The sequence below is a fragment of the Aedes albopictus genome, chromosome 3 (assembly GCF_035046485.1).
Source record: "Aedes albopictus strain Foshan chromosome 3, AalbF5, whole genome shotgun sequence".
Lineage (NCBI taxonomy): Eukaryota > Metazoa > Arthropoda > Insecta > Diptera > Culicidae > Aedes > Aedes albopictus.
The window spans coordinates 408473632-408501397 of NC_085138.1; the positions used below are offsets into that span (position 1 = coordinate 408473632).

A 27766-nucleotide genomic window follows, 5' to 3' on the forward strand; every position below is an offset into this window, starting at 1 on the left:
AATCCCTCAAAAAATTTATGAAGGAATGCCTAAGGCAGTTTCTATAGGAAACCCTGCAGAAAGTTCGCGAATGGATCTCACTATTTATCTAAAAAAAAAAAGAGTGCCTTGAGGAATTTCTAAAGAAATCCAAGGAAAATTTTCCGACAGGAATTTAGATTTAAAAAGAATCTCTAGAGCAATTTCTGAAACAAACCCCGAAGAAAGTTTCGGAATAAACCCTTGGAAGACCGATTCAGAGAGTGCTTAAAACAATTTCGACAAAAAAAAATTCGGTGCCACTGCATCCAATAAGCTGAACTTTTGTAGTATGAGCCACAACTTTCTTACACAACTCTTTATGAAACTTCTGGAGGAATCCCTGGTGGAACTTCTGAATAAATTGAAAGTTGCTGTTGAAGTTTCTGGTGATATCCTTGGAAGAATATCCAAAGTAACCCCAGTACAAAAGCTGAAGAAACTTTTGAAAGAAAATTCTGAAAAACACTATAATAAAAATTTCTGAATAAATGTCTAAAGAAAATTCTGAAGGAATCTCTAAACGATTTTTACAAAATATCCCTGGAGGAATTTATGCTCAAATTCATGGAAATTTTTTGAAAAAATGGAGGAATTTTAGAAGTAATCATGCAAGATGCTTTGAAAGAATTTGTTGTGGAATTTTTAGAAGAGGTGGAGTTTCTAAACAAATCCCCGAGGAAAATTTCCGAATGAATCCAAGGAAGATTTTTTTTTTAAGAATTCGTGAGGGAATTTTTGGCCGTTGCTCGGACAAATTTCCGATAAATTTTTTTGGAAAGATTTTTTTAAAGAATTTCTGAAGAAAATTTTTGGTAGGTTTTCTAATAGAATCTCCAATAGATTCTCCAAACGATTGCCTAGAAAATCCAGTAATTGCTTCAAGGATTGCTCCAGAAGTTCTTTCTGGAATTTCTCTGGGGTTATTTCCTTCAGAGACTCCCTCTTCCAGAATTTTCTTCAGAAATTTCTGTAGAGATTACATCTGGGATTCCACCTGGAATTAAATGTGGGATTCATCCAGGAATTCAGGTCTCTTCAGGTCTTCTAGGAATCAAAAAAACCTTATTTCTGGGATTCTTCTTGGAACTTCTAACGAGATCTCTTCAAGGGGAACCTTGAACGATTTCTTTAAAAATGTCTTCCGTGATTCCTCCAGGAATCATTTCCGAGGTTTCCTCAGGAATTCCTCTCGAGATTCCTCAAGCAGTTACATCTGAGATTCCTAGAAATACCAAGATCAAAACTGCAGTGCCGAATTAGTAGCTCTATAGATCGCAACAGTCGAACCCTTTTAATCCGTATTCTAGAAATACCAAGGAGTTCCTTCCACGACTTCTCCGTTTGAAGGCTATACCTTCTCAGATTCCTCCAGAAGCTCTTTCTGGGATGTTTCTTTTAGGACTTCTCCCGGAGGTATCTCCAGGGTTCATAATTTCCTAGGTTGACCAGAAGTTCCTTTTGGGATTCCTTGATGAGTTCTTTCTGTCATTTCTCTAGAAGTTCTTTCTGGGACTCAACAGAGAGTTTCTGCTGGAAATCTTCCTTTCTAGCTCTCTCTGGGATTCCTCCACAACTTCCTTCTACAACTCCTCTAAGAGTTCATGAACGGGCATTCCTACAGGTGTCCCGGGGCTCTTGAAAGAAGCTCGTTACGAATTGCTAGAGAAATCTTGAGATGAATTCTTGGAGAAATCTCAGAAGGAATTCCTGTAGGGACTTCGAACCGAAATTCTGGAGGAATCTCAAAACGAATTATTGAAGAAGAAAGAATTCCTAAAGGAATCCTGGAAGAAATCCCTGGAGAAAACCTGGAAGGAATTCTTGAAGAGTGAAACCCTGGTGAAATCCTTAGAAATATTCCTGGTTAAATCCCTGGAGAAAGCGCCAGTGCATAAATTCTTGGATAAATGTTGAGAAAAACTTTTTGAGGAATTCCTGTAAAATCCCGAGAAAAAAATCTCCGGAAAAATCCCTGGAGGAATCGCTTTAGGGATCTTCTGAGGAATTTACAAGAATTTTTAAGAAATTTTTGAGGAAGTTTCCGGATGAATTATTTGATAAATCCTTTTCGAAGTTCCTTGACAAGTTCATGGAGGGTTCCACGAATCAGTGGGAAAATCCCAAAATAATATGTATTTTACAAAATCCTAGAAGGAATTCCTCGAGGTATCTTCACAGGAGATTCCAGAAGCGTCATCAGAATTCATGAAAGACGGGAATCCCTGGTTAATCTCTAGAGATAATCCAACCGAATTCGCTGGAATTCTTGGAAAATCCTTGGAGAAAGCTTAGAGGAATACTCGAAGAAATCCATGAAGGAATCTTTGAAGAAATCTCAGGAAAAAATTCTTAAGAAATTCATGGATGAATCGCTGAAGAAATTCGTAGAGGAATTCTTGGAACCCCTAAATGGAACCCTGTACGAATATTCGTAGGAATTCCTTGTAGAATTCTCGATGGATTCTCTGGAAAAATTTCAGAAGGAATCCTTTATGGAAGTTTGATTTTTTCATCACGAAAGAAGACATAAAAAACGAGTTTTGCAACGATTTGCATACAATTTTTTATGCAATTCAGTGTCATAATTTCTATTTTATACTATTCTTTTCAGTGTCATAATGGCCAACTTTTCCGTACCGGTTCATAATGCAACTGAAATGAGTTGCATAATGAAAAATAGTTGCATAATGTTCATAATGCAACTCATTTGAGTTGCATTATGAACATTATGCAACTCAAATGAGTTGCATTATGAAAAAATCCTTGCATAAAATTTTGTATGGAACTCGTTGCAAAACTCGACTTTTTCAGCACTCTTCGTATTTATCCAGCTCGGCAAGCCTCGTTGGATAAATGTACGACTCGTGCTGAAAAAAACAACTTTTTGCAACTCGTCACACAAATAACTATTATACAATGTTGTTTCATTACACAACTCATTTGAGTTGCATAATGTCCATAATTCAATTCAAATGAGTTGCATTATGAACAATATACAACTATTTTACATTATGCAATTCATTTCAGTTGCATAATGAACCAGTTCGGAAAAAAATGCTTTTATTATACCAAAATGAGTTATACAAAATCAAAATTTTAGTACTGAATTGAATTATTTCATTAATAGATGTGTTTGCGCAATTGCCTCTCCCTATCAATAAGGTTATATAATTCACATTTAGATATTGCTAAAAGTAAAGCGCTATCGACTGAAAATTCTTTATTACGCCATCAAACGACTAAATATCGTTCTTCATCCGACGTTTCGGTGTTTATTACACCTTCTTCAGGGATATTGCTAAATGTATATTTATGTAATCTTCATCTGAGTGTCATTAATGATCAGTTACTATTCTGAGCGCTGCTTTGCCCGCGTTTGATTTAATTATTACAGCCTGGATAAACAAGATGTGTAGCATTTTTTTCAATAATCTCCGTACGTGAGTCCCACTCTGCAAAATGCATTGCCGCGCCGCCGACTTGGATGAACCCGCGTACAAGGTGGATGACAAACGTGTTCAAACCAATGCCGGCTCAATTAATTGCAATTATAATGAGCTAATCGCACGACGGCGACGACGACGACAGCTACCTATGTACTTCCACTTGGCTACTGAATAGTTAATGACCGCGCCTTCGATGTTCCGAACGGTGCATTTAAAAAGTCAGCTGCATCGCTTGACGGTGGCCAGTTATAGGTGGATTGTTGTAGACGGACGATTGGCACGTACAGCTAGGTGAATATGGTAATGCGAAGATCTACTACGGGCGGCGATCCCACCGCAACGCTCAACCGGAAGATCGTCACCCTTCGGCAGGGGATGGTCAACGGAGTGCGGGATCGGCTTCCGAACGGTTCGGATTATTACTACTTCAAAGGGATTCCGTACGCGCGGCCTCCCGTCGGAGATCTGCGTTTTGAACCGCCTGTTCCGCTGGATAAGTTTCCGGCGACGGTGCTGGATTGCTCACAGGAGCGAAGCAACTATGTAGGGATGAATCTGCTGACGAGGAAGATCAGCGGAAGGGAGGACGGACTGTACTTGAACGTGTATACTCCGGCGTTGCCGGTGCGTGGACAGGTGGAACCGAAGCTTCCGGTGATGGTGTTTATCCACGGAGGTGGCTTGATCGGCGGAAGCGGAGATAGCTTGCTGTACAATCCGAACTACATGGTGCAAGAAGGTGTGGTGTTCGTTACCATGAATTATCGGGTGGGAGTGCTGGGGTTGTTGTGTCTACCGGAGGCTGGCATTCATGGGAATGGCGACTTGAAGGATCAGGTAGGTGTTGGTGATTTAATCAGTTCCAAAACGGTAACACTGTGTTCCCTTACAGCTCATGGCCCTTCGGTGGGTCAACGAGAACATCAGCAAGTTCGGTGGCGATCCCTCCAACGTAACTTTGTTCGGTTCCAGTTCAGGGGGAAGCTGCGTTGGGCTGCACTGTATGTCGGACACCTCCAAAAAGTACTTCCACAAGGCCATTATGCAGTGTGGTCACCACATGTGTGATTTCACTTATGGAACTGAGATGGTACAGAAGGCTAGAGACCTGGCAAAGCTCTTCGGGTACACGGGAAGTTGCGACAAGGAGGCGTTACAAGTGTTGAAGAATGTGTCGGCCGAGCAGTTGGTTCAGAGACAGTTCGAAGTGTTCACGCCAAGGGAACGTAAACTGGAAGAAGCCTATGGCATCCCATTTGCGCATGTCATTGAACGACGTGGTACTAAGGATGCTGTTCTCACGAAGAACCCAATGGAGCTTATTAGGACTCCTGGAAGCTTCAATATGCCGATTATAATCGGAACAAACGACGCGGAAGGTTCCTTCGAGTTGAAGAACGCAATCCAACACCTGGAAGACTATGATAAAGAAGTTGAACGTCTTGTGCCAAGGAGTTTCAATGTGGATTTCTTCAGTCCAGCGGCCAAGCAGGTCGGCGAAGAAATCAAACAGCTCTTTTTCGACGGTAAGCCGATAGCGGAAACTAACATCCAAGATCTCTCTCGATATATTTCCGAGAAAAACTCAATAACATCCTACGTCTTGGCGTACTTTGGCAGCTTCGTCCAGAAGAATCCAAATATCTATCAGTTCTTCTTTACGTTTGACGGTGCTCTGAACAACGGGAAGACCATCGCGAAACTTCCCCCTCTCAAAGGGGCCGGCCACATGGACGAGCTGTTCTACGTGTTCACATCCGCAACTCTTGCGGAAGTCCCGGAATCGGACAAAGCCTACCAGGTTCGCCAAACGATGGTTCGCTTGTGGACTAATTTTGCCAAGTACTCGGATCCTACTCCGGCATCGAAGTCCACGTTTCCTTTCCGCTGGGAACCGGTAGCACTGTTGAACCCCGGCGAAGAGAAATCGTTCGATATGAGATATCTCAAGATAGATCACACCCCTCAAATGTCAACCTATGACTCGGAACGCCTGTCTCTGTGGCTGCGACTGCACGAGAAATATAATGGTCACATAACGAATCTGCCGTACCCAATCGACGACATGAATTTGCCGGAGGCCACTCTGAAGTAAACGAAATACAAATTGCAAACCCACTTCAAAACCTTGCTGGGGACTGCGCGGCGGGAAAGCTCAAAAAGCAATTATCAAACTGATGATTAATTCACACCTTCTCGATTGACCTATGTTTATTGAATTCATCATTTCGTCGCGTTCGGAGTGGATGCTTTACGATTTGTTGACAGTGTTTTCTCTATGGATAGCATTCAATCCATTATGCATGAGACTTTTCGCTTTCGTTGAAGAACCACTTGTTCTGTCCTTGGATTTCGAAATAAAACAAGCCGGACTGGAAAGAAAATCATCTTCTCCTTCAGTATGCGACTCTTAGTTTGTATCACATCCAACATGATTTCTACCTTTAGTAGCTGTCATCATTTTGACTCAATTTTTGGGAGACCATAGCTCAAAGTAATCAAAACTTCCACTTCCCATGAGAAAATACGCTTTCGAGTTCCGCAAAGTACGGATAAAGTTCCAATCGGAACTTTCTGTCTGCTTAAGAGGCCAATAAGGAGCTTTACTGGAACTTCCGTCAAATCTCATTGTTAGCCTCTTAAGCAGCCTGAAAGCACCTCAAAGTTGTGCTATTATTAAAATCGATAGAAAATTAAACATTTTTTTATTCGTAATGTTCAAGTGTATTCTTTGATATTCAAAGTTTTTTTCCCCGTTTATTTAATAGATTTTGTCCTAGTTACAGGCTATGATTATGACTAACTTAGAACTAAATCATTCTACCTCCAGTGAGCTAAATAGTGCTCTTTGAAGGAGGCAGCAAAAACGTAAGTAACCCTAAAGTTAAACTCAACTTACTAACAAGATAATCAAGATATGGTTATATAAATTCAACAGAAAGGTAGACAATACTACTTTCCACTTGATGATTCCACGTTGAATTGATGTACTTGTCTGATATTGACTCCAATAAGTGCCGACAGAGGGTGTGATTCGAAGGAATGCGGCGCTGAAAACCCAAAAAGATTTCAGGGACAAAAAACAGTTTGACATACACGCATACTTGCCTGAGAAGGCGGTCTAAGAGACCCCTGCGCGAACTCTAACCACACAACCGAGACGACGAGGATGGCAGCAGTTCGATGGATAGCGGTGTTGATACGATGCCGAAGTGTGTTGATCGGGTCAGAGTGAGCAGGGGCTCTCGTAATGCCTTGTTGCGTACTTCTCGGTTCATCCGTCGTATTATTCCAGGCTGTTGCATCATTATGACGTAGTTGCGTTCAGTATCTCATGGTTTTGTATTGCGATAACTTATCGGTCGAACTAGTTATCGTAGTAAAAATCTACTAATGTTAGCCTTGAATTGTATTTGTAACTTTTTTTTGAATCGCGTTGAGCTCCTCTCCGTTTTCAAGTCAGTAGAAAGATCATTGAAAAGCTTTTTGCCATAATAGTCAAATTGTTTCTTGCCTGTCTCAGTATTTTGTCTGCGAAGGGACAATGCAGACTGATTCCTGGTCAAGTATCGGTGTTGAGCTCGTTCAAAGGTAACATTGTGGTGGGCGATTTCGTTATGCAACATGTAATGAATCTGTTTGAGACACTGTAGGTCGCGTAGTGCTTTCAATGGAAGAATAGACAACGCAGAGTCTTTGTAGAGGTCAGTAGTTGAGTGGAACGGTTTTGCATAGATTGGATTCTTTGCAAGTTGCTTTGATTTGCGGTACACCAGATCGATACCATGTAGGAAAGTTTTGAATGTACAAAAGCATAATACATGCTAATTCTCTGTTTTAATGGTAATATTTTTGACAGTTTCCATATAATGCCACATGTTGAACTAATTTCCTTGTGCAGTCTACAGATGTGCTCATTCCAGTTCAAATGTGAGTTGAATGTAAGCCCTAGGTATTTGAAATATGTATTCTACTTTATCTATCTTATCAGAATTGACGATAAGGTTGACATGAGGCGATGTCTTCATCCAGCGAGAGTGAAATATCATGTATTTCGTTTTTTGAGGTTCAATGAAAGCAGGTTTTCATCGAAGAACACTTTCAGCATCTTCAAGTCTTGTTCCATGAAGTGGATAGTTTCTGATGTAGTAAGGACTCTATACGACAGCGAAGTGTCATCTGCGAACAGCCGAGGCTTTCCGTGTAGTCGAAGATTTGGAAGGTCATTAATGTATATCAGGAACAGTAATGGGCCTAAATTACTGCCTTGAGGAACGCCGACGGTGGTGGGAGAAAGGGAGCTTTTTGTGTTGTTTACAAGTACGTAATCAAGTTTTTGGAGTAGTACTTCATGGTTTATCTATCGAATGCTTTCTTTAGGTCTAGGAAAAGAACTCCAACAATGCTGCGATTATCGAAAGCTTCATAGATGTCATCCACAAGCTCGTGCGCTGCTGTTAAAGTGCTAGATCCTGTTCTAAATCCAAACTGGCTTTTATATAGTACTAGCTGACCCGGCAAACCTTGTATTGTCCATTTTAATTGTTGCACTTGCACAGTTTTTCTAATGTTTTTGTTAATTTTCTTAACTTGTTCTACAAATGAACATAGCAACCCATCATGAGGACAAATTGAACAGTTAACCTGTTTGTTCATTTCATTAAATAATTAGTTGTATGGCTCCAAAGAGCATGTAAACTCATTTGTATAAACATCGCAACCCCGGCTCCAGAGGCACGTTATCTTCCATTTGTTACACTTGTCTGTTTGGTGGTTTGGTTGCTAACCAACTTGTTATCAATGTAACTTAAACGGACACCTCGATCATAGAATTTACAGTTCAACTGCCATAAACTACACAACAGCGCCACTCGAAAGAAAAACCTTCGATAAAAATTAGAAACATTTAGGTATGTTGTAAATTTAAGCAGTTGGTCCGTAAAGAAAATGGAACAGTTATCTGTATGGGAGCCTCCCGATCCAGAAACCGCAGAGGTCTCACACCAAGCTAAGAACCTTCCCCGGCCCAAAAATATCTACCTACAAAATTTCACACCGTTCTGATAAGTAGTTTCCGAATGCATAAGGGTCAGACAGACAGACAGCGCGAGTAAAAAATTCCTGGAGAAATTCCCAGAGGTATTTATGGAGTAATTCCATGAATATCTGGATGAATTACTGGAGGAAGAATCTTTAGTGGAATCCCTGAAGGTATTCCTGGTAAATTCCTCGAGGAATTACTGGTAAAATACTGGGGAACTTTCTAGGTTTAATCACCGCATGACTTTATGATAATTGAATTTTATTGGCTTTTCTCGGTGAACTTAATACTACTCAAAGAAGGAGGGAGTAACGAAAGTAATGAAAGAAACGGTGGATAGAATCGCAAATGTGCGAATTAAATCCAGAAGGAATGGCTGGATGAATCCCCGGAGAAATCCTTATAGAAATTCCTGGAGGAATGCCTGGAGGTATTTCTGAAAGATTTCCTGGAGGAATTCCTAAAATAATTCGTGGAGGAATTCCAAGAGCAATCCTTAGAGGAACTCCTGGAGGAATGCCTGGAGGAGCTTCATAAGGAATTCCAGTAGACATACCTGAGAGAATTTCTGGAGAAATCTCTAGAGAAATTCCTTGAGCTATCTTCTAAGGATCTCCTGGAGAAATCTCTAGAGAAATCCCTAGAGGAATTTCTGAATGGTTTTCTTGAAGAATCACTGAAGAACTTTTAGGAAGAATCCCTGGAGGAATTCTTTGACAAATCCCTGAAAGAATTCCTGGAGAAGTTCCTGGATAAACCCCTGGTGGAATCTCTAGAGAAATTGCTTAAGGTATCTAGGGGAATGCCTGGATGAATTTTTAACGGAATCTCTAGCGGACTTTATAGAGGAATTCCAGGATGAATCCCTGTAGGAATTCACAGAGGAATCCTGGAACAACTCCTGTAGAAATTTCTAGAGGAATCCCAAGCAGAGTGCTTGGAGTCATTTTTAAAATAATCCTGAAAGGTTTTTTTTTACCAGAAGCCTTTACCACTCTTGTATTCCGGCGACTTGAAATAATTGGCCACCGGAGTCCCGTTGCATTCTGGGCTTTTAGCAAATTGTTTGTCTGGAAGAATCCATGCCTCGTGTTGTCCAGAAGACCAACCTACAGCACCAGACCATGTATTCTGCCTCGAGTCCAGCGTCGTCTTCGCCGGACCATCAAGTTCTTCGTGGTGCCAGTTACTGGACAGCACTCGACGCCACGACGCTACCACCTATGATACCTGTCACGTCGCATTACTCCCCTGTTGTAGAATAGATAGAAATAAAATAGGTACGTACTAAGCGAATTTAACCACTTTTCAGGACCACCCACATCCGAAAACTTCCCCACACTTACAACGCCCTGGTACCCGGGAGCATAAGAGGCCTTCTGTGCCCACCCCGAAAGCGGCCGCGGTTCAGACCAGCTGCTTGGGGCCTTGTGACGTTTCCTTCTTAGGCGTCAAGATTCTCCCGGAGTCAAAAGCGGGTTTCGCGTTCCATTTCCTGTGCCTTAAGTTTTAAAAATGAACCATTTTTGAAATGTTTATTGCACATAGCTGTCCCGGCAATCGTCGTACTGCCTGCCTACTGTGTTTTTTGACACACAGCTCCTTAGAGAAGTGCCCCGAAAACTGATCTGCATGGGAGCCCCCCGTTCCAGAGACCGGAGAGGTTTCACACCAAGCTAAGAACCTTCCCCGGCCTCAAACATACCTACATACAAAATTTCACACCGATCGGTTTAGTAGTTTCCGAATGCATAGCGGTCAGACAGACAGACAGACAGAAACTCATTTATATATATATAGATTTGATGATCCTGGAAAAATCTGGACAGCCTGTCGACCAGAATTCTCTCCAGTACTTTGCCAAGAACCGATAGAACCAATATTGGACGATAATTGTTGACCTCTGTTCTGACACCTGACTTGAATATCGGTGTAACACTTGCAGTCTTCAGGCAGTCCGGGTAATTTCGTTGAAAGTGTCCCTGAGAAGAATTGCAAAAAGATGATGATGGTTCTTGACGAAAGCCGCAGGGATGCCATTAGGCCTTGGGCTTTTCTTGACATCGAGGTTTTTGATCTCGAGAACTACTTCTTGCTCAGTGGTTGGGTTCACGGAAATGGAGTTTGGCAGACGATTGAGCGTGTTGAATTTATTTATGTCCATGTTGCTGCTGATTGAAGAGGCGAGCTGGGGTCCGATGGATGTGAAGAATTCGTTGAAGTGATTGGCTACTGCTTCTCCTGATGATTCGTTGCGTCCACCGATCTTTAACGTGATGTCTTCTGAAGAATCGTTGATGCATCCAATAACATTATTAAGGTTTTTCCACATTGACCTCTGATTTCCGCTGCTGAACAATCCAGTATAATAATTTCTCTTAGCTGAATCCTTTTTCTCTGAACTTTTTTAGAAACATAGTTTAACATTGATCGTGCTTCATCAGAAAGGCGTCTACGAAAAGTTTTGAGACAATTTTCTTTTATACGTAACCACTTCCATAGATGTAAAGTCATCCAGGGACATTCACCTTTGATGTTTGCTTTAACAGTAACTAACTTGGAAAATTTTGCACGAAGTTGTCTATAGGTTTCTATAACGTATTTCAGTTTTCCTTCCGCAGAACCATGAGGAATCACATGATCCAATATGTTATCACTAACTAATCTTGTAGCATATGTGTTTGTTATAGCGAAATTGTAACAATTCAACAAATTTCTATAGTCCTGCACTATCGTGATATCGGGTAGATTAACTGGTATGTTCATATCACCTACTACGGCACACAAACCAGGTGAGCGAGCAAGCACTGTTTCAATTCTTGAAAAGAAATCGTGGAGATTATGTAACGGAGGTCGATAAAAAGCATGTATGTGAAAAAGTGAGCCAGGAATGCCCAGTCTAACATGAATGTGATGGAGGCCATCAACTTGTTCATTTCGTATTTCCCTATATACCGGGGGTTCCCAACCTTTTTGAGGTGGCGACCCCCTTCAAGAATTGTCGAATCATCTGGGGCCCAATGATTTTTTTTAGAAAAAAAAAAATAGAATTAAATGAACGAAACCGAGTTTCGTAGCCAGAAATTTAATGTGGGAGGGGTTTTCGACGGTCAATGATACATTTTTTTTTATTCGACACTCACATTTCGTAAACAATGATGGCATGTACATTTAATTTAACCCTTTATAAGGCCGAGAGAACCAGGCACGGAATCCACTCGTTCTACATTGGAATATAAAGTACATGTGGTGTAATGAACAAAAACGTTTTTATTTTCAAAAAAATCGATGGTCGATTTTGTATGAAAAAAGGTCTAAATATCAACTTTTTGTCAACAAAATTTAAAATGTTGTTATTTTGTGATGCGTTTATCAATCATGCTGATTTTTTGACAGGTTATTGCCCTAATATTCATGAGTTACTTGTGTGGACTTGAAATCGATTGGTCAATTATTTTGGACGATATGGCAATTTTAGTACATGCCCATTTAATATAGTACATTTTTTCAAAAGGCTGAGTTTCTAAAAGTAATGAAGCAATCAAGTTGAAATTTTGTCCACTAGTAAAAGGAACGGCTCCACCCCATTACCCCGAACGCCATTACCCCGAACGCCACTACCCCGAATGCCATTACCCCGAATAGGCCACTACCCCGAAAGCCATTACCCCGAATGGGTCATTACCCCGAAAGCCATTTCCCCGAAAGCCATTACCCCGAAAGGGCCATTACCCCGAATCGTTCAGGAGATCACCAAAAAAGGGGTGACCGATTAAAAGTTGATGAAGGTCGTTATAAGTTAGGAAAGGGTAATCAGTAACTAGTGTAGGTATGAATACTCTTCTCCATCCTATGCCCCTATGTTAATACTATTCTTAAACAGACGATTCAGGTACCGATTTTTTCTGTTTTCTTTTTGTAACGAGTAAAAAAAATATATAAAAATAAAACACAAATCAAATAGCTCTTATTTACTTCGTTTTAGATAGCATGACAATGGGAGCACATTGTTTAAGATAGGTTCCGTTTCCCTTAGGTTTCCGTATGTTGTGCTTCATGCAAAAGTAAGGTTCGTGAAAACGAAAGCAGCAAACGCAATGAAATTAAGAAGACGAGTAAAGACAAATTTTCCTTATTTTAAACTAGCTGCTCTTTTGAACTTATAGCTATGGCTATAAAAACTACAAGTATTTCAAACTGACATTTTCCCTTCTTTTATAAGTTGGTTGGCCTCAAGCACGATTGTAAACTGGTGGCAAACGATTGTGCTGGTTATCAAACTACACTTCTTCAAATATTTGCCTTCTTTTAAAAATAGGCTGTTCTATTGAGTTTGCAGTTTCCAACCATATACTATTGCAGAGTTGTTTGGTAGCCAAACTGTTGATTTCTTTATAGAAATGTTTCCTTCTTTTCATCAGAAGCTGTTCTTTCGAGTTTGAGTGTTACGTAGCTTATTTGCAGACGAATAACTAACTCCATAGCGGATTTGTTCTTCTTTGAATAATAGGCTGTACTTTCAAGTAAAATTTTTCAGAATTGACTTGCGGCCAAACTGGCAACTAGATTTTTTTTGATTTCTTTTGATTTTGATGGTTAGTTTCCAGAACATCAAGCCCTAAAATTGTTTTTTGGATATTTTTTTTCAAGATTGTAGTACTGGACTGGATTTCAGATATTCAGTTCAGTTCACTTAGCAAGGTAGATCCAGCATCGTTGAACCAAATTAACTATTTTATTTCTGGCGACTAAACTGTAGCTTTTCTTTTCATGAAAGGCTGTTCTTCTAGCTGCACTTATATAGTTTACTGGAAGTGAAAGCTGCTTACTGTATATGAGATTTGCCCTTCTTCAATTTATAGACTGTTCTTTCTAGTTACGTCGTTACCGGGTTGATTGGCACCATATCTCTATTATTTCCATCTGGTGTTTTCCCTTCTTTTAATGTTGGGCTGGTTTTTCGACTTATATTGTTACAGAGTTGTTTGGTAGCCATGTTGCCCTTTGCAGATTTATGTATAGGGGCCGTGCATAAACTATGTAAGTAGGAGAGGGTCTATCCAAATTCTAAGCTCTATACAAATTTACAAATTTTTGTATGAACAAATCGTGGACTTCATGGCCGAGCGGTTAGCGGCGTTAGTCGTTTAGGTATCTCGCATGCCTCGAAGTGTGGGTTCGATTCCCGCTCCGGTCGAGGAAAACTTTTCGTCAAAACAGAAAATACTCCACTGGGCCACTGAGTGTTATACGTGTTGTCCATTGTCTAATGTTAGTACAGTCTGTGCGGCCTCTGGCCGAAGACGGTGCAATTGTCTTTTAAAATTCTACGATGAGGAGGGGAAGATGGTCCCATAGGAGATTTGCCCTTCTTTAATTTATATGCTGTTCTTTCTAGTTATATCCTTGCAGACCTTATTGGCGGCCAACCTATCAATCACATTTTTTCACATTTAGAGAATGTTTTTTTTTTAAGTTACACTGTTATAGAGTTTTACATATTACCAAATCGTCTATTCCTCCTTAAAAGATTTTTCTTTTTCTAACTATAAAATGTTCTTTCTGGGCCTATTTTGCAATTTGTATTATTTGATCTCGCCTAATGATCATTAGACTTATTAGTGATACTTTGGCCAAATGTCTTTTCGGCCTAATGGGCCAATATCGATAGCCAGTATTTGAAGGACCTTTGCTGACAGCTCTATCTCATACAAGATCATCTCTAATACGTATTATTCCATTATTTTGTTTTAAGGTTATTCTTTACAATGATATTTTCTGGTATTAAAGCTGTCAGTAATGTTATTAAATTAACAAAAATATTAAATACCCATCACCAGAATAACTCATCTAAAAATATACTTTCGGGGTAATGGCGTTCGGGGTAGTGGCCCATTCGGGGTAGTGGCGTTCGGGGTAATGGCCCATTCGGGGTAACGGCTTTCGGGGTAATGGCCTATTCGGGGTAATGGCTTTCGGGGTAGTGGCGTTCGGGGTAATGGCGTTCGGGGTAGTGGCATTCGGGGTAATGGGGTAGAACCAAAAGGAACATAGGCCTTTCATTCCCCATCATTTGAATTTCAATTCACTCATCACAACAGAAGTTCGAGCTTTTAAACCTTTATGCACTCAAAAATGGCAGTTTTTGGAGAGACATTTTGTTCTAAAAAGCCCATTCATATTTGTTATGGCTCAAAAAAATCATGAGTGCTCACAAAGGCCTAATGTGTCCATTAGTTAAAAACAGAAGTTGTAAAAATGTTCTAAACGAACGAAAAAAAATATGTGTATAAGGTGGCAATATAGTTGCCACTGCCTTATAAAGGGTTAAGTCATAGCTGAAGAATAGCGGCGCAGCCGAAAATTTTTTTTCTTCTGAACGCGTTTTATACTGAAAAATTGTTCCTAAAATTGTGGCTTTTGGGGGTGGCGTTATACAAAATTAAAAATTGGTAAATTTTCACAAAATAGAATTAAAATTTTACAATTTTTGGTAACATCGCGGCCCCCTTGGACTGGCTTCACGGCCCCCCAGGGGGCTGCGGACCACCGGTTGGGAACCCGTGCTATATACGATTGCATGCCTAACGAAAACTGCTTGTTCACCACCTTGGGAATCTGGGCGACATGAAAATACACTCTTATATCCATTGATTGAATATAAACTTTGTTGATTTTCTTTAATCTAGGTTTCGCCAATCACTATCACATCGATATTTCCATTAATGGATGCCAATGATGCTTTTAATTTATCTAGCTTATCCAAACTACTCATACTCCTGATATTAAGCTGTAAGATTTTCAAATTGAAAAGACGGTTAACATTAATTTGGTTTTTGTTGAATTCCACAATAACATTTTGAAAATAATTGTCCATTATAATGAATGTTGCTTACTTTACAAAAGGCAGCCTATTTATTGCACCCATAAATAAATAGAAACGCTCCATAGAAAATCAAAAAGCGCTCCATAAAGAATGAACATATGTTCCATGAAAATGTGCAATATTACCCATAAATTATTGAAAACGTTCCATACTTTATAAAAAATGTACCGGTAAAACATAAAATTTTCTCATTAAAAGTGAAATTTTGCACCAATAAATAATACCAAAATGCTCCATAATAAAATAAAAATGCTCCATAGAAAAATGCAAATGCTCCATAAAAAATTAAAATTGTACCCAAAGAAAATTGGATATTGCTCCATAGAAAAATTAAATTGCACTATAAAAAATTGAAATTGCACCATAGAAAATAGACAAATGCTCCATAAGTATTATCAAACTACACCTTAGAAAACATGAATTGCTCCATGAAAAATTGAAAATCTTCCGTAGATAACATATTCTCATAATTTTATTCGACAGGGCTGAATTGCTTTACATTGCACTGCTCTAGTGGTGCAAATGTTTAAAGTTATGGAGAATTATCATTTTTTTATGGAACAAATTGTATTTTATGTGGTGCAGTTTGATAATACTTATGGAGCATTTGTCTATTTTCTATGGTGCAATTTAATTTTTCTATGGAGCAATATTTAATTTTCTATGGGTACAATTTTATTTTTTTATGGAGCATTTGCATTTTTCTATGGAGCATTTTTATTTTATTATGGAGCATTTCAGTATTATTTATTGGTGCAAAATTTCACTTTTAATGAGAAAATTTTATGTTTTACCGGTACATTTTTTAAAAAGTATGGAACGTTTCCAATTATTTATGGGTAATATTGCACATTTTCATGGAACATATGTTCATTTTTTATGGAGCGCTTTTTGATATTCTATGGAGCATTTGCAATTTGTTATGGTTGCAATAACCTTTTGCCTTTACTAAAAGCTACTCTAAGACAAATTACTTAACTACGACCTTATACAGATTGATCATAGCGACGGTAAGCCCTGCCGGACTGGAGTACTGCATCGGCTCTTTTCACCAGAATTTGTCCGTTTCTTCCGGGCCATACGTATTTAATGCCTACTTTGATGCTGTCTTACTTCCCGCAGTAGCTCTTGTTCAACCGGCGTCAACGCATCACGGATAGTGATTTTCCGCGCGGAGTCATCTAGACAATCGATTATCTTCGTTGCAGGCAAAGGACCATGAGTATGCCACGAGAGACTCGTTGTTGAAGGGGAGGTGAATGGATCTGCAAATTTTGTCCATGATCACCCCAAGGTCTTCACCTTCTCGTAGTGGTATTCTCATGATTAATGCGTGAGTTGCAATCAGCAATCGATGTTTCCTGTCCGAATCCATTTCTAGGAGCTCAACTCTGGATACCAGCTCCTCATGCTTGATGCGCCACTCAGCGATGTCACTAATTACGGTGCCAGTCTTTAGCTTAAGGACTCCAATCTCCTTTCTCGTAACGTTGAGTTCAGCTTTAATGAAATCAAATTGTTCATTGAGAAAAATTTGTGATTTCTCGATTTGCTTGCTTGTCTCTAGCAGGGTATTAAGCTGCAGCTGCATTTGTTGGGAAACGCCTCGCAAGACGACCGATTCCTGTCTTGATTCACGTATTGCATTACATAGCTTGCGTAGTTCCTCGAAAATGTTTGCATCCTTTATTTAGGGATGTGTGGCTTTTGAGGAAAAGTTCAAGCACTCGTCTGAGCAGAAAAAAAGGCTTTTTTTCTAGTTTTCGCCACTGCATTACCAAATATTTTTCTGCAACTGAAGTGAACACATCTAGAACAATGTGAACACTCGATGACTCGGGACGGATTGTTTTCAATTTTATTACAAACAATGCACATACTTGCATTATCGTCGTTAGACATTTATACACAAGAAAAAAGCGACCTGACGTACGATAGCACCGGCTATGGCAAAGTGTGTTATAAACCGTCACTGAACTCTGATAACATCTACATAAGACTTTATTAGCAGATTGACGGAGCGATGGCGTCACAGATTGTTGTTGAGAAATCTCCTCTATGTGAAATTTTGATATACCACAAAATGATCGTTTTTGGGCTTCGGTCTCACGACGAATGGTGCGGACCCCAGCTGCCTTGATGATCCTAATGGTGACCAAAGAACTGCGGATTTACGATGATGTATTCCACAGAAAATAGATGATATTTCGGAACACTGTTTGATAGTCGTTAAGCACAACCTAGCGTTACGTTACACATTTCATTAAGTGCTTACGGTTGCTCTTCTGGTTGTCGGCTAACCAATTAACTTTATGTGCTAAACACGCCTTCTACTCATTCAATCGCTTAGCGATCCATCAAATTCAATTTATTTTACTGTCCCAACTCACCGAACGCCGAAAAAAAAAAACATTCTAAGCCGAGCTGTTCAGTCAACCGAATCCAGGAAAAAACGGAAGGAAACTTTAAAAGAGTCGTAAAAATATAATCAACCATATTGGATAAGCAACGAGCGAGCAGCACCCGTTCGTTCGTGCGACGACGGGTTTACCCCCTTGAATGGGGCCCCCTTGTTCCTAGTAGACCAGAACAAGGTTTCGATACGATATGCCTACGGGATCACTCATATTAGCAGTCGCGCCGCGCCGCCCGGTTGCTTGCTTTCGATGAGTGAGGGGGTTACGAATATCCGTGCATGCACGGTCGTACAAAATGGTTCTGGTCACGCGACGACACGGAAAGGAACGACAAAAGGGCTACTAATCAGAAGCGAAAAGGTCTTGGAGTCGTTTATGCTAATGAGTTACAGTTACCTACAACAACGGTGAGGACGGGAAACTTTCGTTCAAAGGGGTTGAGTACTTGCTGGTTGTGTGTCCTTGATGGAAGCGGGAAAAGATAAGTTTTTGATAAAGGATGATAAAGCCCTCATATTTTTTTTTATTATGAAGGGTATCACTCTCCTTTTCGAGCATAGTACTCCCATGTCGATCTTAGTGCCGCCATCGACCGCCTTGGCTACCAAGATATAGGAAACTTTCAACATTTTCCATTGTTTGCCCAACTATCGTTAAGCTGGAATGGTTGACCGTGTTTACATCCAACGATTTGGTCTTGTTGACGTTGATGGTAAGATCTGCCACCAAGGAGCGATTGGCAAGATCATCGAGCTTGTTCTGCATGTTAGAAGCTAGGAGAGCAACGTCAGCCAATTCGAAATCATTTAGGTGCTCCACGCTAAAATGGTCTTCCATAGCAACCCATGATTTGGTTCACGATCAATCGTACCTACTAGGATCCCATCGATTATGATGAGGAACAGTAGCGGTGATAGTATGTATACATCCTTACCTCACTCCAGCAACGACCCGGATGGGATCGGACAAAACACCGTTGTGCAGTACTCTGCACGAAAATGCCCTGTACTGTGCTTCATCGAGGCCGATGATTTTCTCAAGGAGACCCTTGCGCCGGAGGGCTTCCCACATGTTTTCGTGATTAAGACGGTCGAAAGCTTTTTTTATAATCAATGAATACCTGGTAGACAGACTCTTGGAACTCATTGATTTGCCCCAGAATGATACGGAGCGTGACAATATGATCCACACAGAATCGTCCAGCACGGAGTCCTGCTTGCTTCCGTCGGGGAGATGCGTCAATCTTCTTCTGTATCCGGCTAAGAATCATTCTTCAGAGGACTTTGAGGTTTCCTATATGTTGCAGAATAATTGATGCAGCAGTTGTGCATATACTATGGGATCAGCTTAAAGCATCTCGGCTGATATGCAATCGATCCCCAGGCCCTGTTCGATTTCATGCTACAGGTGGCTATTTCTATCTTCTGCACTGGTGGTGCTTCCGTGTTGACACGGGTAATGCGTTGAACCCTTGGCGGATCATGAATAGGTGTTGATGGAGTGGCCGATACTGCGGCTTTTTCGTCTTCATCGGCTAGCCCAGCCAGCAATTTGGTTGCTATATCGAAATTACAACTGAAATAGTCACACATATATAGCACATATACACCATTCAGTTGACTGTAAACGTTCTCTTTATCTAGCAATTCGGCAGCATCGGTTGGCGCGTAACATTGGATCAAGGTAAGGTTTCGAACCCGTGTTCTGAATATGGCTACAATTATCCTCTCATTAATACATAGGTTCCCACTTCATGGGCGCAGCGTGGGCGTTAGCACTGAGCAGGAGATTAATTCCACGGTGGCGAGGAACGTATTCACCTCGTAGGCCAGAGTATAGTAGAATCTGACCCGACGCCAATCTGTAATCTCCAGAGTTCGGCCAACGGACTTCGCTCAGTCCTAGGATCTCAAGCTTCGTAGGGCATCGCTCATTGTCAGTTTACTCTGCTGGGCTAGGGTTAATACATTTCAAGCTCCAATTCTTGTCCGTTGTTTCCCGCTAAAAGTCGTTGCCGTTGAATCAGTTTGTAATATTTCATTTTCGTTTTCTGTAACGGTTTTTGGGTTCCGGAAACATTAGGTCCCCTATCCACCGTGGTGGGGCTGCACTCTTAGGTATTGCTTCCGGTGGAGGAGCATTTCATACTCAGCCGCTGGATGTCAGAACAGACGCTGTTTGAACCGCACCTCGTTGGTGAACAAACGCTCGGATCGTACCTCCTCAATCAAGCTGAAGCCAAAAGGACAACAGTGCCCAGGCTGCACTATCAGCTAAACACACAACTCTTGGCTGGCGGTTTTTGTCATCGCTTGACCCGTTGGAAGCATGAGGTAGGAACTTGTGAGGACCAGAGCTATGTTGGGCGCTCTGCTTATCGTTGTGTGCTTTGAATAAACCCGCACGTGGTGGGCTCCTGGCTCGTGAGCAGCAGAATGTCGGCGTTAATATGGCAGCTTATAGCCGGGGCCCGTGGCGTAGTGGCTACACGTGCTTCATAAGCAGATGGTCATGGGTTCGATCCCAGCCCCGGCACTTTCGTCAGTTGCTTTTTCCCCCTGAGAGCAGCTGATACCGACCCTCTTCTGAGCCCATGGCTAAAATGAACCCGGATATTTAGACATCGGCGAACGGCAACCCATTATGGACCTCCAATCGGACTGGAAACAGGAACAACCAACAGCCATACATCATCATCCTCGTGGTCATCATTCTACCGTGATAGGGTAGAAAGTGGAAGCAGCGCAACGGCAACCAGTTCGATATAGTACAATTAAAATAGAATCCATTTAGGCGCTGTACAAAGTGTATGTACAGTATCCAATTGGAATCGCTCAGGCAGTGTCCTAGTGGACAATAGAGCTGTAAATTAGGTAAAGTGATTAAAGAATAAAAAAAATATGGCAGTTATCCAGGAGATACGCTGGTCCAAAACCGGAGACGCTAGTTTCGAGCGGTGGGTCCCATCGCCATCACTTCATTCAAATACCACATCCACTACATCGGTGGCGATAAGGCAGAACGTGGAGTTGGCTTCATAGTGATCGGGAAGCAGATGTAGCGAGTAATTCTGTGGAAGCCGATAAGCGACCGAATCTGTATGTTGAGACCAACGGATCTGGAGGGAGATGTCAACAGTTTATGAAGCAGTCAGTGACAACAACATCACAAAAGGTGATACATAGCTACCGCTCAGTGCCGCCAACGTTATGATTGGTTCGACGAGAAATGCTTATGAGAGGCGAACGAAAAGAATGTCCTCAGAAGTCGAAGTGAGGTAACCTTCATTTAGGTAACGAAGCGGGACTGCCTAAATAGGCATTCAGAAGTAAAGAAGGGATGGTCAGAGGGTTTTCAAGGGAATTTTTAGGGAAGGAGGGTGGTGATCAGAGGCGTTTCCAGGCGTTTCAGGAGCTTTCAGAGGGCTTTTAGGGGGCTTAGAGGCTTTCAGGTGCGTTTCACATGTAGGGTATTGGTTCCCTTATTAAGCATGTGGCTCCCATTTTCATCCTACGAAAAACGAAGTATTGAAGCGCTGTTTGTTTTGTTTCTTATTTTTGTATTTTTTGTTAGAAGTGAGCACCCATGAAAACAAAAAGAACGGAATCAATCGGTGCCGTAATCGCTTGTTTTCGAATAGGATGAATATGGGAGCGTGAGATTAATGATGGAACACATACCCTATTTCCTTTTTGTTTCAGAGGTGTTTCAAGGCGTTTCAGGAAGTTTCAGAGAGATTTTGTGGGGCTTCAGAAATTCACAGGTGAGTTTCACGGAGGATTCATAGGAATTTCAGAGGCGTTTCAAGGTGTTTCAATGCATTTCAGGGCGTTTCATGACCTTTCAGGGGGTTTCAGGAGGTTTAAGGGTGCCATCAGAGGGTCCCAGGTAGACGTATGCGCCGAAGCAGTTTTCACCGGCGGCGGCGTGTATAGTAATTTGAGGCGGCGGCGGCGGCGGCGGCGTAATCGGCGTGACCAGAATTTAATTTTTTTTTTTTTAGTAAAGTGCAATTTCAAATCAACGTCAATACAGAATAATGTAGTAACAAATTTTGAAAACGACGTATAATCAATGGTGTAGCATTGATTATACGTCGTTTTCAAAATTTGTTACTGAATTGGTTTCTTGTACCTAAATTACAATTTTTATCTATTTTGTGTGAAAGGTTTAAACGTATGTAAATCAGAGGCACAGAAAAACAGGTGTAACATTTGGAACAAATTTAATTTAAAAAAACATCGTCACGGAAACGAAATCGCTTAATGCTAAACGTACTGCGTTTGGCTGGACCATCACTAGGTGGCTATACTGGGCAAACGTCAAACAGGAGCAAAACCGATGCCAGCGCTGCGCGTGGTCAATTGACCAACTACCGATAATTTGAATCAACCGTTAAAAAAGTGATCGATGGGAAGCGGACGGAGTGTGACGTCTGTTTATCTGTGTCAGAGGTTTCAATAAAAACTATACTCATAAGAATTATGCTATAAATTTTAGAGAGAAGGAAATTTATAAGGGATTTCTCTAGATAGAAATTCACGTCTAGCCTGAGGATATTTTTTTCTAAAATTCATTTTAGACCAGTGTTGTCATGGTCAAATTCAAAATGTTTGTAGGAGTTATGTTAGGGTGCTTTTTAGGAATTACTCCAGGGATTCTTTCAGGCGTTTGTTTAGGAATTTCTGATTGGTTTCTTCTGGGAATTCCTCCAGGGGGCTTCCTAGAAGATCCTTAGATATTCCTCCACAAGTGGGATAGTAAATTTCTCTAGAGATTTTCAGAAACCTTTTTTTCAGGGATTTCTTCAGATTATCTTTTTCAGTGATCCTTAAAAGCTTCTTTCAGGAGTTCCTTTAGAAATCACTTCAGGATTTATTTCGTACCGTTTTTCCAGGAACATCTCAAGAAATTCTTCTTGGAATTACTGCACAGCATTCTCCAGATTTCCACGCGTTGCTTCAGAGGGGAAATTGTATCAGGAAATTTTATCCACTAATATCGATCGGACATTGTGCAAGAAATTCTTCTAAGAATCCAGAAGAATGTCCATGAGTTCTCTCAGGGTTTGTTCCAAATCATCCTTCAAAAATTCATTAAGAGATTTATTTAAGAATTTTTCTTGTACCTTTACCTGCAATTTCTTTACGGATTTCCGAAGATTTTTTTCAAGGAATCCTTCAGAAACTTCTTTATAATTTAATTCAGAAACTTCTCAAAGATGTCCTTCAGAAATGCTTTCAAGAATTATCTCAGAAACTTCTCCAGGATCTTTTTCAAAAATTTCCCAAAAAATCCCATTAAAAATCCTCTAATTCCATCTCAGGAGTTTTTTTTTCCTACACTTCTATTTAGGAAATTAAGCCACTGCATCCAATTAACTGAACTTTTGTGGCGAATCTCAGGAGTTCCGCCAGGTATTCCTCAAGGACTTCTCCAGGACTTCTCCAGGAGCTCCAAACGATTGTTTCTGAAATATTTTCAATAAAATTAAATCTCATCATGATTTTTTTTTTTCAAATATTTCTTAAGAAATTCCTTCAGGTAACCCTCGAAGAGTAACTCCAACATGGTTTACGTAATTTCATAGAATACTTCTGCAAACATCTGTGGAGGAATATCTCAAACCGCAGAAAATTCTCTGAAAATTCTGAAAATAACAAAAAAATCATGCAAAAAAAATTATTTAAGGTATGCATATTATAATCTCTTACTGACAATTATGAAAAACCCTTAAACTACTGAAGGGGTCTCAAGTGATGTTTCAGAAGGAATTCCTTAGTATGATTTAAATGGAGTCCACGGAAGAATTCCCGAAAAAAAAACTCTTGGCGGAATTTCTGAATAAATTGTCTTTCTAATTCTTGAACGAGCCCCTGCAGGAATGTATGAAAGTATCTCAGGGAATTTTCCGGAATATTTCTAGAATGAGTTGCTAAAGTAATTGCTGAAAACTCTTCCTCAGAAACCCTTGATTGAATTTCTACAAGGATTCACTAATAAATATTTAGAAAAACTCTTAGAGAAATCTCTTACCAAAATTCATGTGGGATGTTCTAAAAGAATTTTAGGAGGAATACATGGACATATTTTTAAAAGATTCCCCGAAAGAATGTCTGGAATACTTTAACTGTAAAGGTTCCTAGAAATTTCCAAAGAAATGACCAAAATGCTTGAAACTTGGTCGAATAATTTAACTTGATTGAGAAAATTTTGAGGCAAATTTTGAGTTCAATAGGTTTAAAAAAACCCTGTGATGAAGAGAACCAAACGGTCGAAAATAGGTAAGTCCCCCTATGTCAAAGAATTCTGAGATTACTGTGTAAGTAAAATTCCTGGAGTTATTTCTGAAGGGGGGAACGTCCATAAGTTACGCCACGGTTTGAGGAGGGAGGGGTTTCGAAAAGTGTGATTATTTCAGAGGAGGTCCTATAGAAAACGTGTGGCTGAGCGGGGAGGGGGTTGAAGATGGACCTTTTTTGCGTGACCTATTTAACCCTTCAGAACGCGCGCCGTTGTAAAATTTTGCTCACCGTATATAGCGCGAGCACGGTGCAATTTTAATATCAGACAGGCGCGCGTCCTGAAAGGTTAATGAAATTTCTAATAAATCAATGGAGCCATTTCAGAAGGTTCTCCATAGAAATTCATTAAAAAAATTATAGAGGAACTTAAGGCAACTCTAAAAATATTTCTAAAGGAACATTCGAATATTTTCTGATGAATTCTTGGTGAAATTTCTGGAGGGTCGTGCTTAGGAATTTCTGAAGATTTGATGGAACATATGCCTACAAGAATGTCATTCGTACATTGCCATGAAAATCTTCCAAGAGATATACAAAGAATATGTAGGAGAATGTGTTTGTGGACCTAATGAGAATATCGCCAAGAAGTTTGTTGATAATCCAGTTTTTAAAAAGACTCACTTAGTACTTAAAAAAGAATAAGTGAGGATCTTGCTGTATTGTTGTAAGAAATCATTAATCGAAATTGCAAAAAGAACAAAAGATTCACAAGAAGAACTTCACAAAAATACGACTAATATGCACAAGGAAAAAATAGAATCTGTTTGAAATCTACCACTGTACTTGGTATCAGATTTAAACAGGTTGGCGAGAAAAAAAATCTTTGTCGTTTTCTCATCGGCGTGGGAAATTTAGTTCGGCGGCGTGGAAAAATATGAACAGCGGCGCGCCGGGCCAATTTTACTGGCGGCGGCGGCGTGAAAAAATCGTCGGCGACGGCGGCGCGGCGCGGCGGCGCACACGTCAGGTGATTTTGACGCAAGTTTAGTAGGGGTTTTAGAAGTGTTACATAGCGATTCAATACATTACAATACAATACATTTCAAAGCGTATCAGGAGGTTTAAGGGGGGCTTAAAGAAGCTTCATGGGGTTTAATAGGCATTTCAGAGCGTATCAATGCGTTTCAGGGCGTTTCAGGGCATTTCAGAAGGTTTCCGATGAATTTGAGAGGGCTTAAGAGGCTCGCTGATGAATTTCACGGAGATTTCCTTATGGTTTCAGAGGCGTTTCAAAGCGTTTCAAAGCGTTTCAATGCGTTTCAGGCCGTTTCATGGAATTTCAAAAGGTTTCAGGAGGTGTCACAGGGGTTTTGGGGGGCGTCAGAGGCTCTCAGGTGAATTTCACGGAGGTTTTAAAGGGATTTAAAGGCGTTCCAAAGCGTTTCAAGGCGTTTCAGGGCGTCCCAGGAGGTTTCAAAAGAGTTTTAAGGGGCTTCAGAGGCTCGCAGGTGAATTTCTCGTAGGTTTCATAGAAGTTTCAGAGACGTTTCAAGGCGTTTCAAAGCGTTTCAGGGCATTCCAGAAGGTTTCACAGGGATTTTAGGGGGCCTCAGAGGCTCTCAGGTGTATTTCACGAAGGTTTCATGGGGGTTTCAGAGGCGTTTCAAAGCGTTTCAAGGCGTTTCAGGGCGTTTCATGAGGTTTAGGGGACCTGAAGGGGGCTTCAGAGGCTCGCAGGTGAATTTCACGGAGGTTTCATGGGGGTTTCAGAGGCGTTTCAAAGCGTTTCAAACATTTCAATGCGTTTCAGGGCGTTTCACTAGGTTTAACAGGGGTTTTACGGGGCTTCAGAGATTCTCAGGTGAATTTCACGGTAGTTTTGTAGACGTTGAGGAGTCGTTGTGTGAGTATAAACCTCATTCTTAATGCTCTTAGATACAACTAGTAGCCCTCGTAGACTCGATGACCTATACTAAAGGGAGTTCTTGGAGACCATTGAAGACTCTTCAAACTCAAAACCTGATATATCATAGTTACCTGAGGTTGTGTGAGTATGAACCTTAGTCGTAAATTTCTTAGAAATAAGCAAATACGTTAATAGATCCGATGACCTACAGTATGACCCATAAAAAAATGCGACAGTTTTCAAAGTCATCGTTCCCCTACTTCGAACTGATTAACCTCGCATGTATCTATTGGATAGTATAGTAGAGCCACTAATCTTATAATGGCAAAGGAACATAGACTGATTCCATGCAAATACCTTCGGAAATATAACGTTGAACATATGGATGTCGAAATTGTCCACGCGCCAGAGGCCGTTTTTTAAGGATATAATTTTCTTTCAATTGCTTTCAATCACATTCAATCAAATTTTATTTTCAAAATAGTACTTTTATGGCTGGATAAGGTCTTCAGGAGTTGGTTGGTTCGACGGACAAGCACGAAAAAAATATTAACTTATAAATTAAGAGACATTTTGTGAAAATTGAATTATTTGACAAATGATAATTTTTAGAAAATATTATGTTTTAAGCATGAAATTGTTTTTAAGTACATAGTATTTCTACCTATCATAAAGGTAGGTATATATGCCTTCATCGACAAAAAAATGTTTTGAAAAATGTTCTAACAGTGTTAAGTTTTTTATTAATTTATCTTAAATACGGTTTTTAATATGTAGCACCTTTTTTAGTGTTTGTTTCCTAAACATTTGAAATTATTTTTAAAATATTTTTCAAACATGGGCGTATTAAAGAGTACATATTTCTTCATGGTTTCCATGTGTTTAAAAGTTTTTATCTTAGTTCATTTTGCTATGAAAATTATAGGAAAACTTGATTTTATTTAGAAATTGTTAACAATTATAAGGTATCCCATATACGTAACCAATGAATATTTAGACAAAAATTTTTGAGATCCTGTATGACAATGACCTCCTTATTGTATCCTAATCCAAAAAAGTTTAATTCATTGGGATTATTTCATTAAAAATCATCAAATACTGCAAAAAAATGGAATGTCGCATTTTTTTATGGGTCATACTGAATACTCAAGGAAGTACTTGGAGATCCTTAAGCTGACAATGAACTCACCACTTGATAGAATATAGATGCCTGGGGCTGTGTGAGTATAAACCTTATTCTTAATGCTCTTGGCTACAACTAGTAGCCCTCGTAGTTTCGATGACCAATACTCAAGGGAGTTCTTGGAGAACCTTAAAGAATCATTGGTAGATCCGATGACCTATACACATAGCAACATGAGGCTGTGTAAGAATAAATTCCATTCGCAATGCTCTAATAGATCACTGATTACGCTTATAGATCAGATGACCTAAACTCCACGGAGATCTCGGATACTCTTAAACTTTTAACCCTTAAACACTCCGTAAACGTTCCTTAACAATCAAATACATTTATGTAACTGTGTATTTATGTAACGTTACCTGAATAGATTTTACCTAAATGGATCCTACCTGAATGGAGGTTTCAGTGTACACGGTCGCACATGCTCCTCGGCTTTGCGGACGATATTGATCTCATCGGCATCGATCGTCAGGCAGTGGAGGAAGCTTATGCTCCAGTGAAGTGAGAGACAGCGAGGATAGGTTTGACGATTAACTCTACAAATACGAAGTAGAGACAGAGGCAGACCTAGTGGTGTTAGTGCTGAGAAAATTATCGATGGGAATGTGTTTGAAGTTGTTG

General features: G+C 40.2%; 2 protein-coding genes across 2 annotated transcripts in view; one reads left to right on the plus strand and one right to left on the minus strand.

The window, feature by feature from the left end:
- LOC134291990 (uncharacterized) overlaps positions 1-27766 on the minus strand; it is a 272183-nt gene that overhangs the window by 230834 nt on the left and 13583 nt on the right. The window lies entirely within an intron of this gene.
- LOC109402157 (esterase B1-like) lies at positions 3691-5851 on the plus strand. The gene is made up of 2 exons (XM_019674786.3): positions 3691-4304; positions 4360-5851. Exons 1-2 carry the CDS (start codon positions 3765-3767, stop codon positions 5560-5562), a joined length of 1743 nt encoding a protein of 580 aa, XP_019530331.3. The 5' UTR covers positions 3691-3764; the 3' UTR covers positions 5563-5851.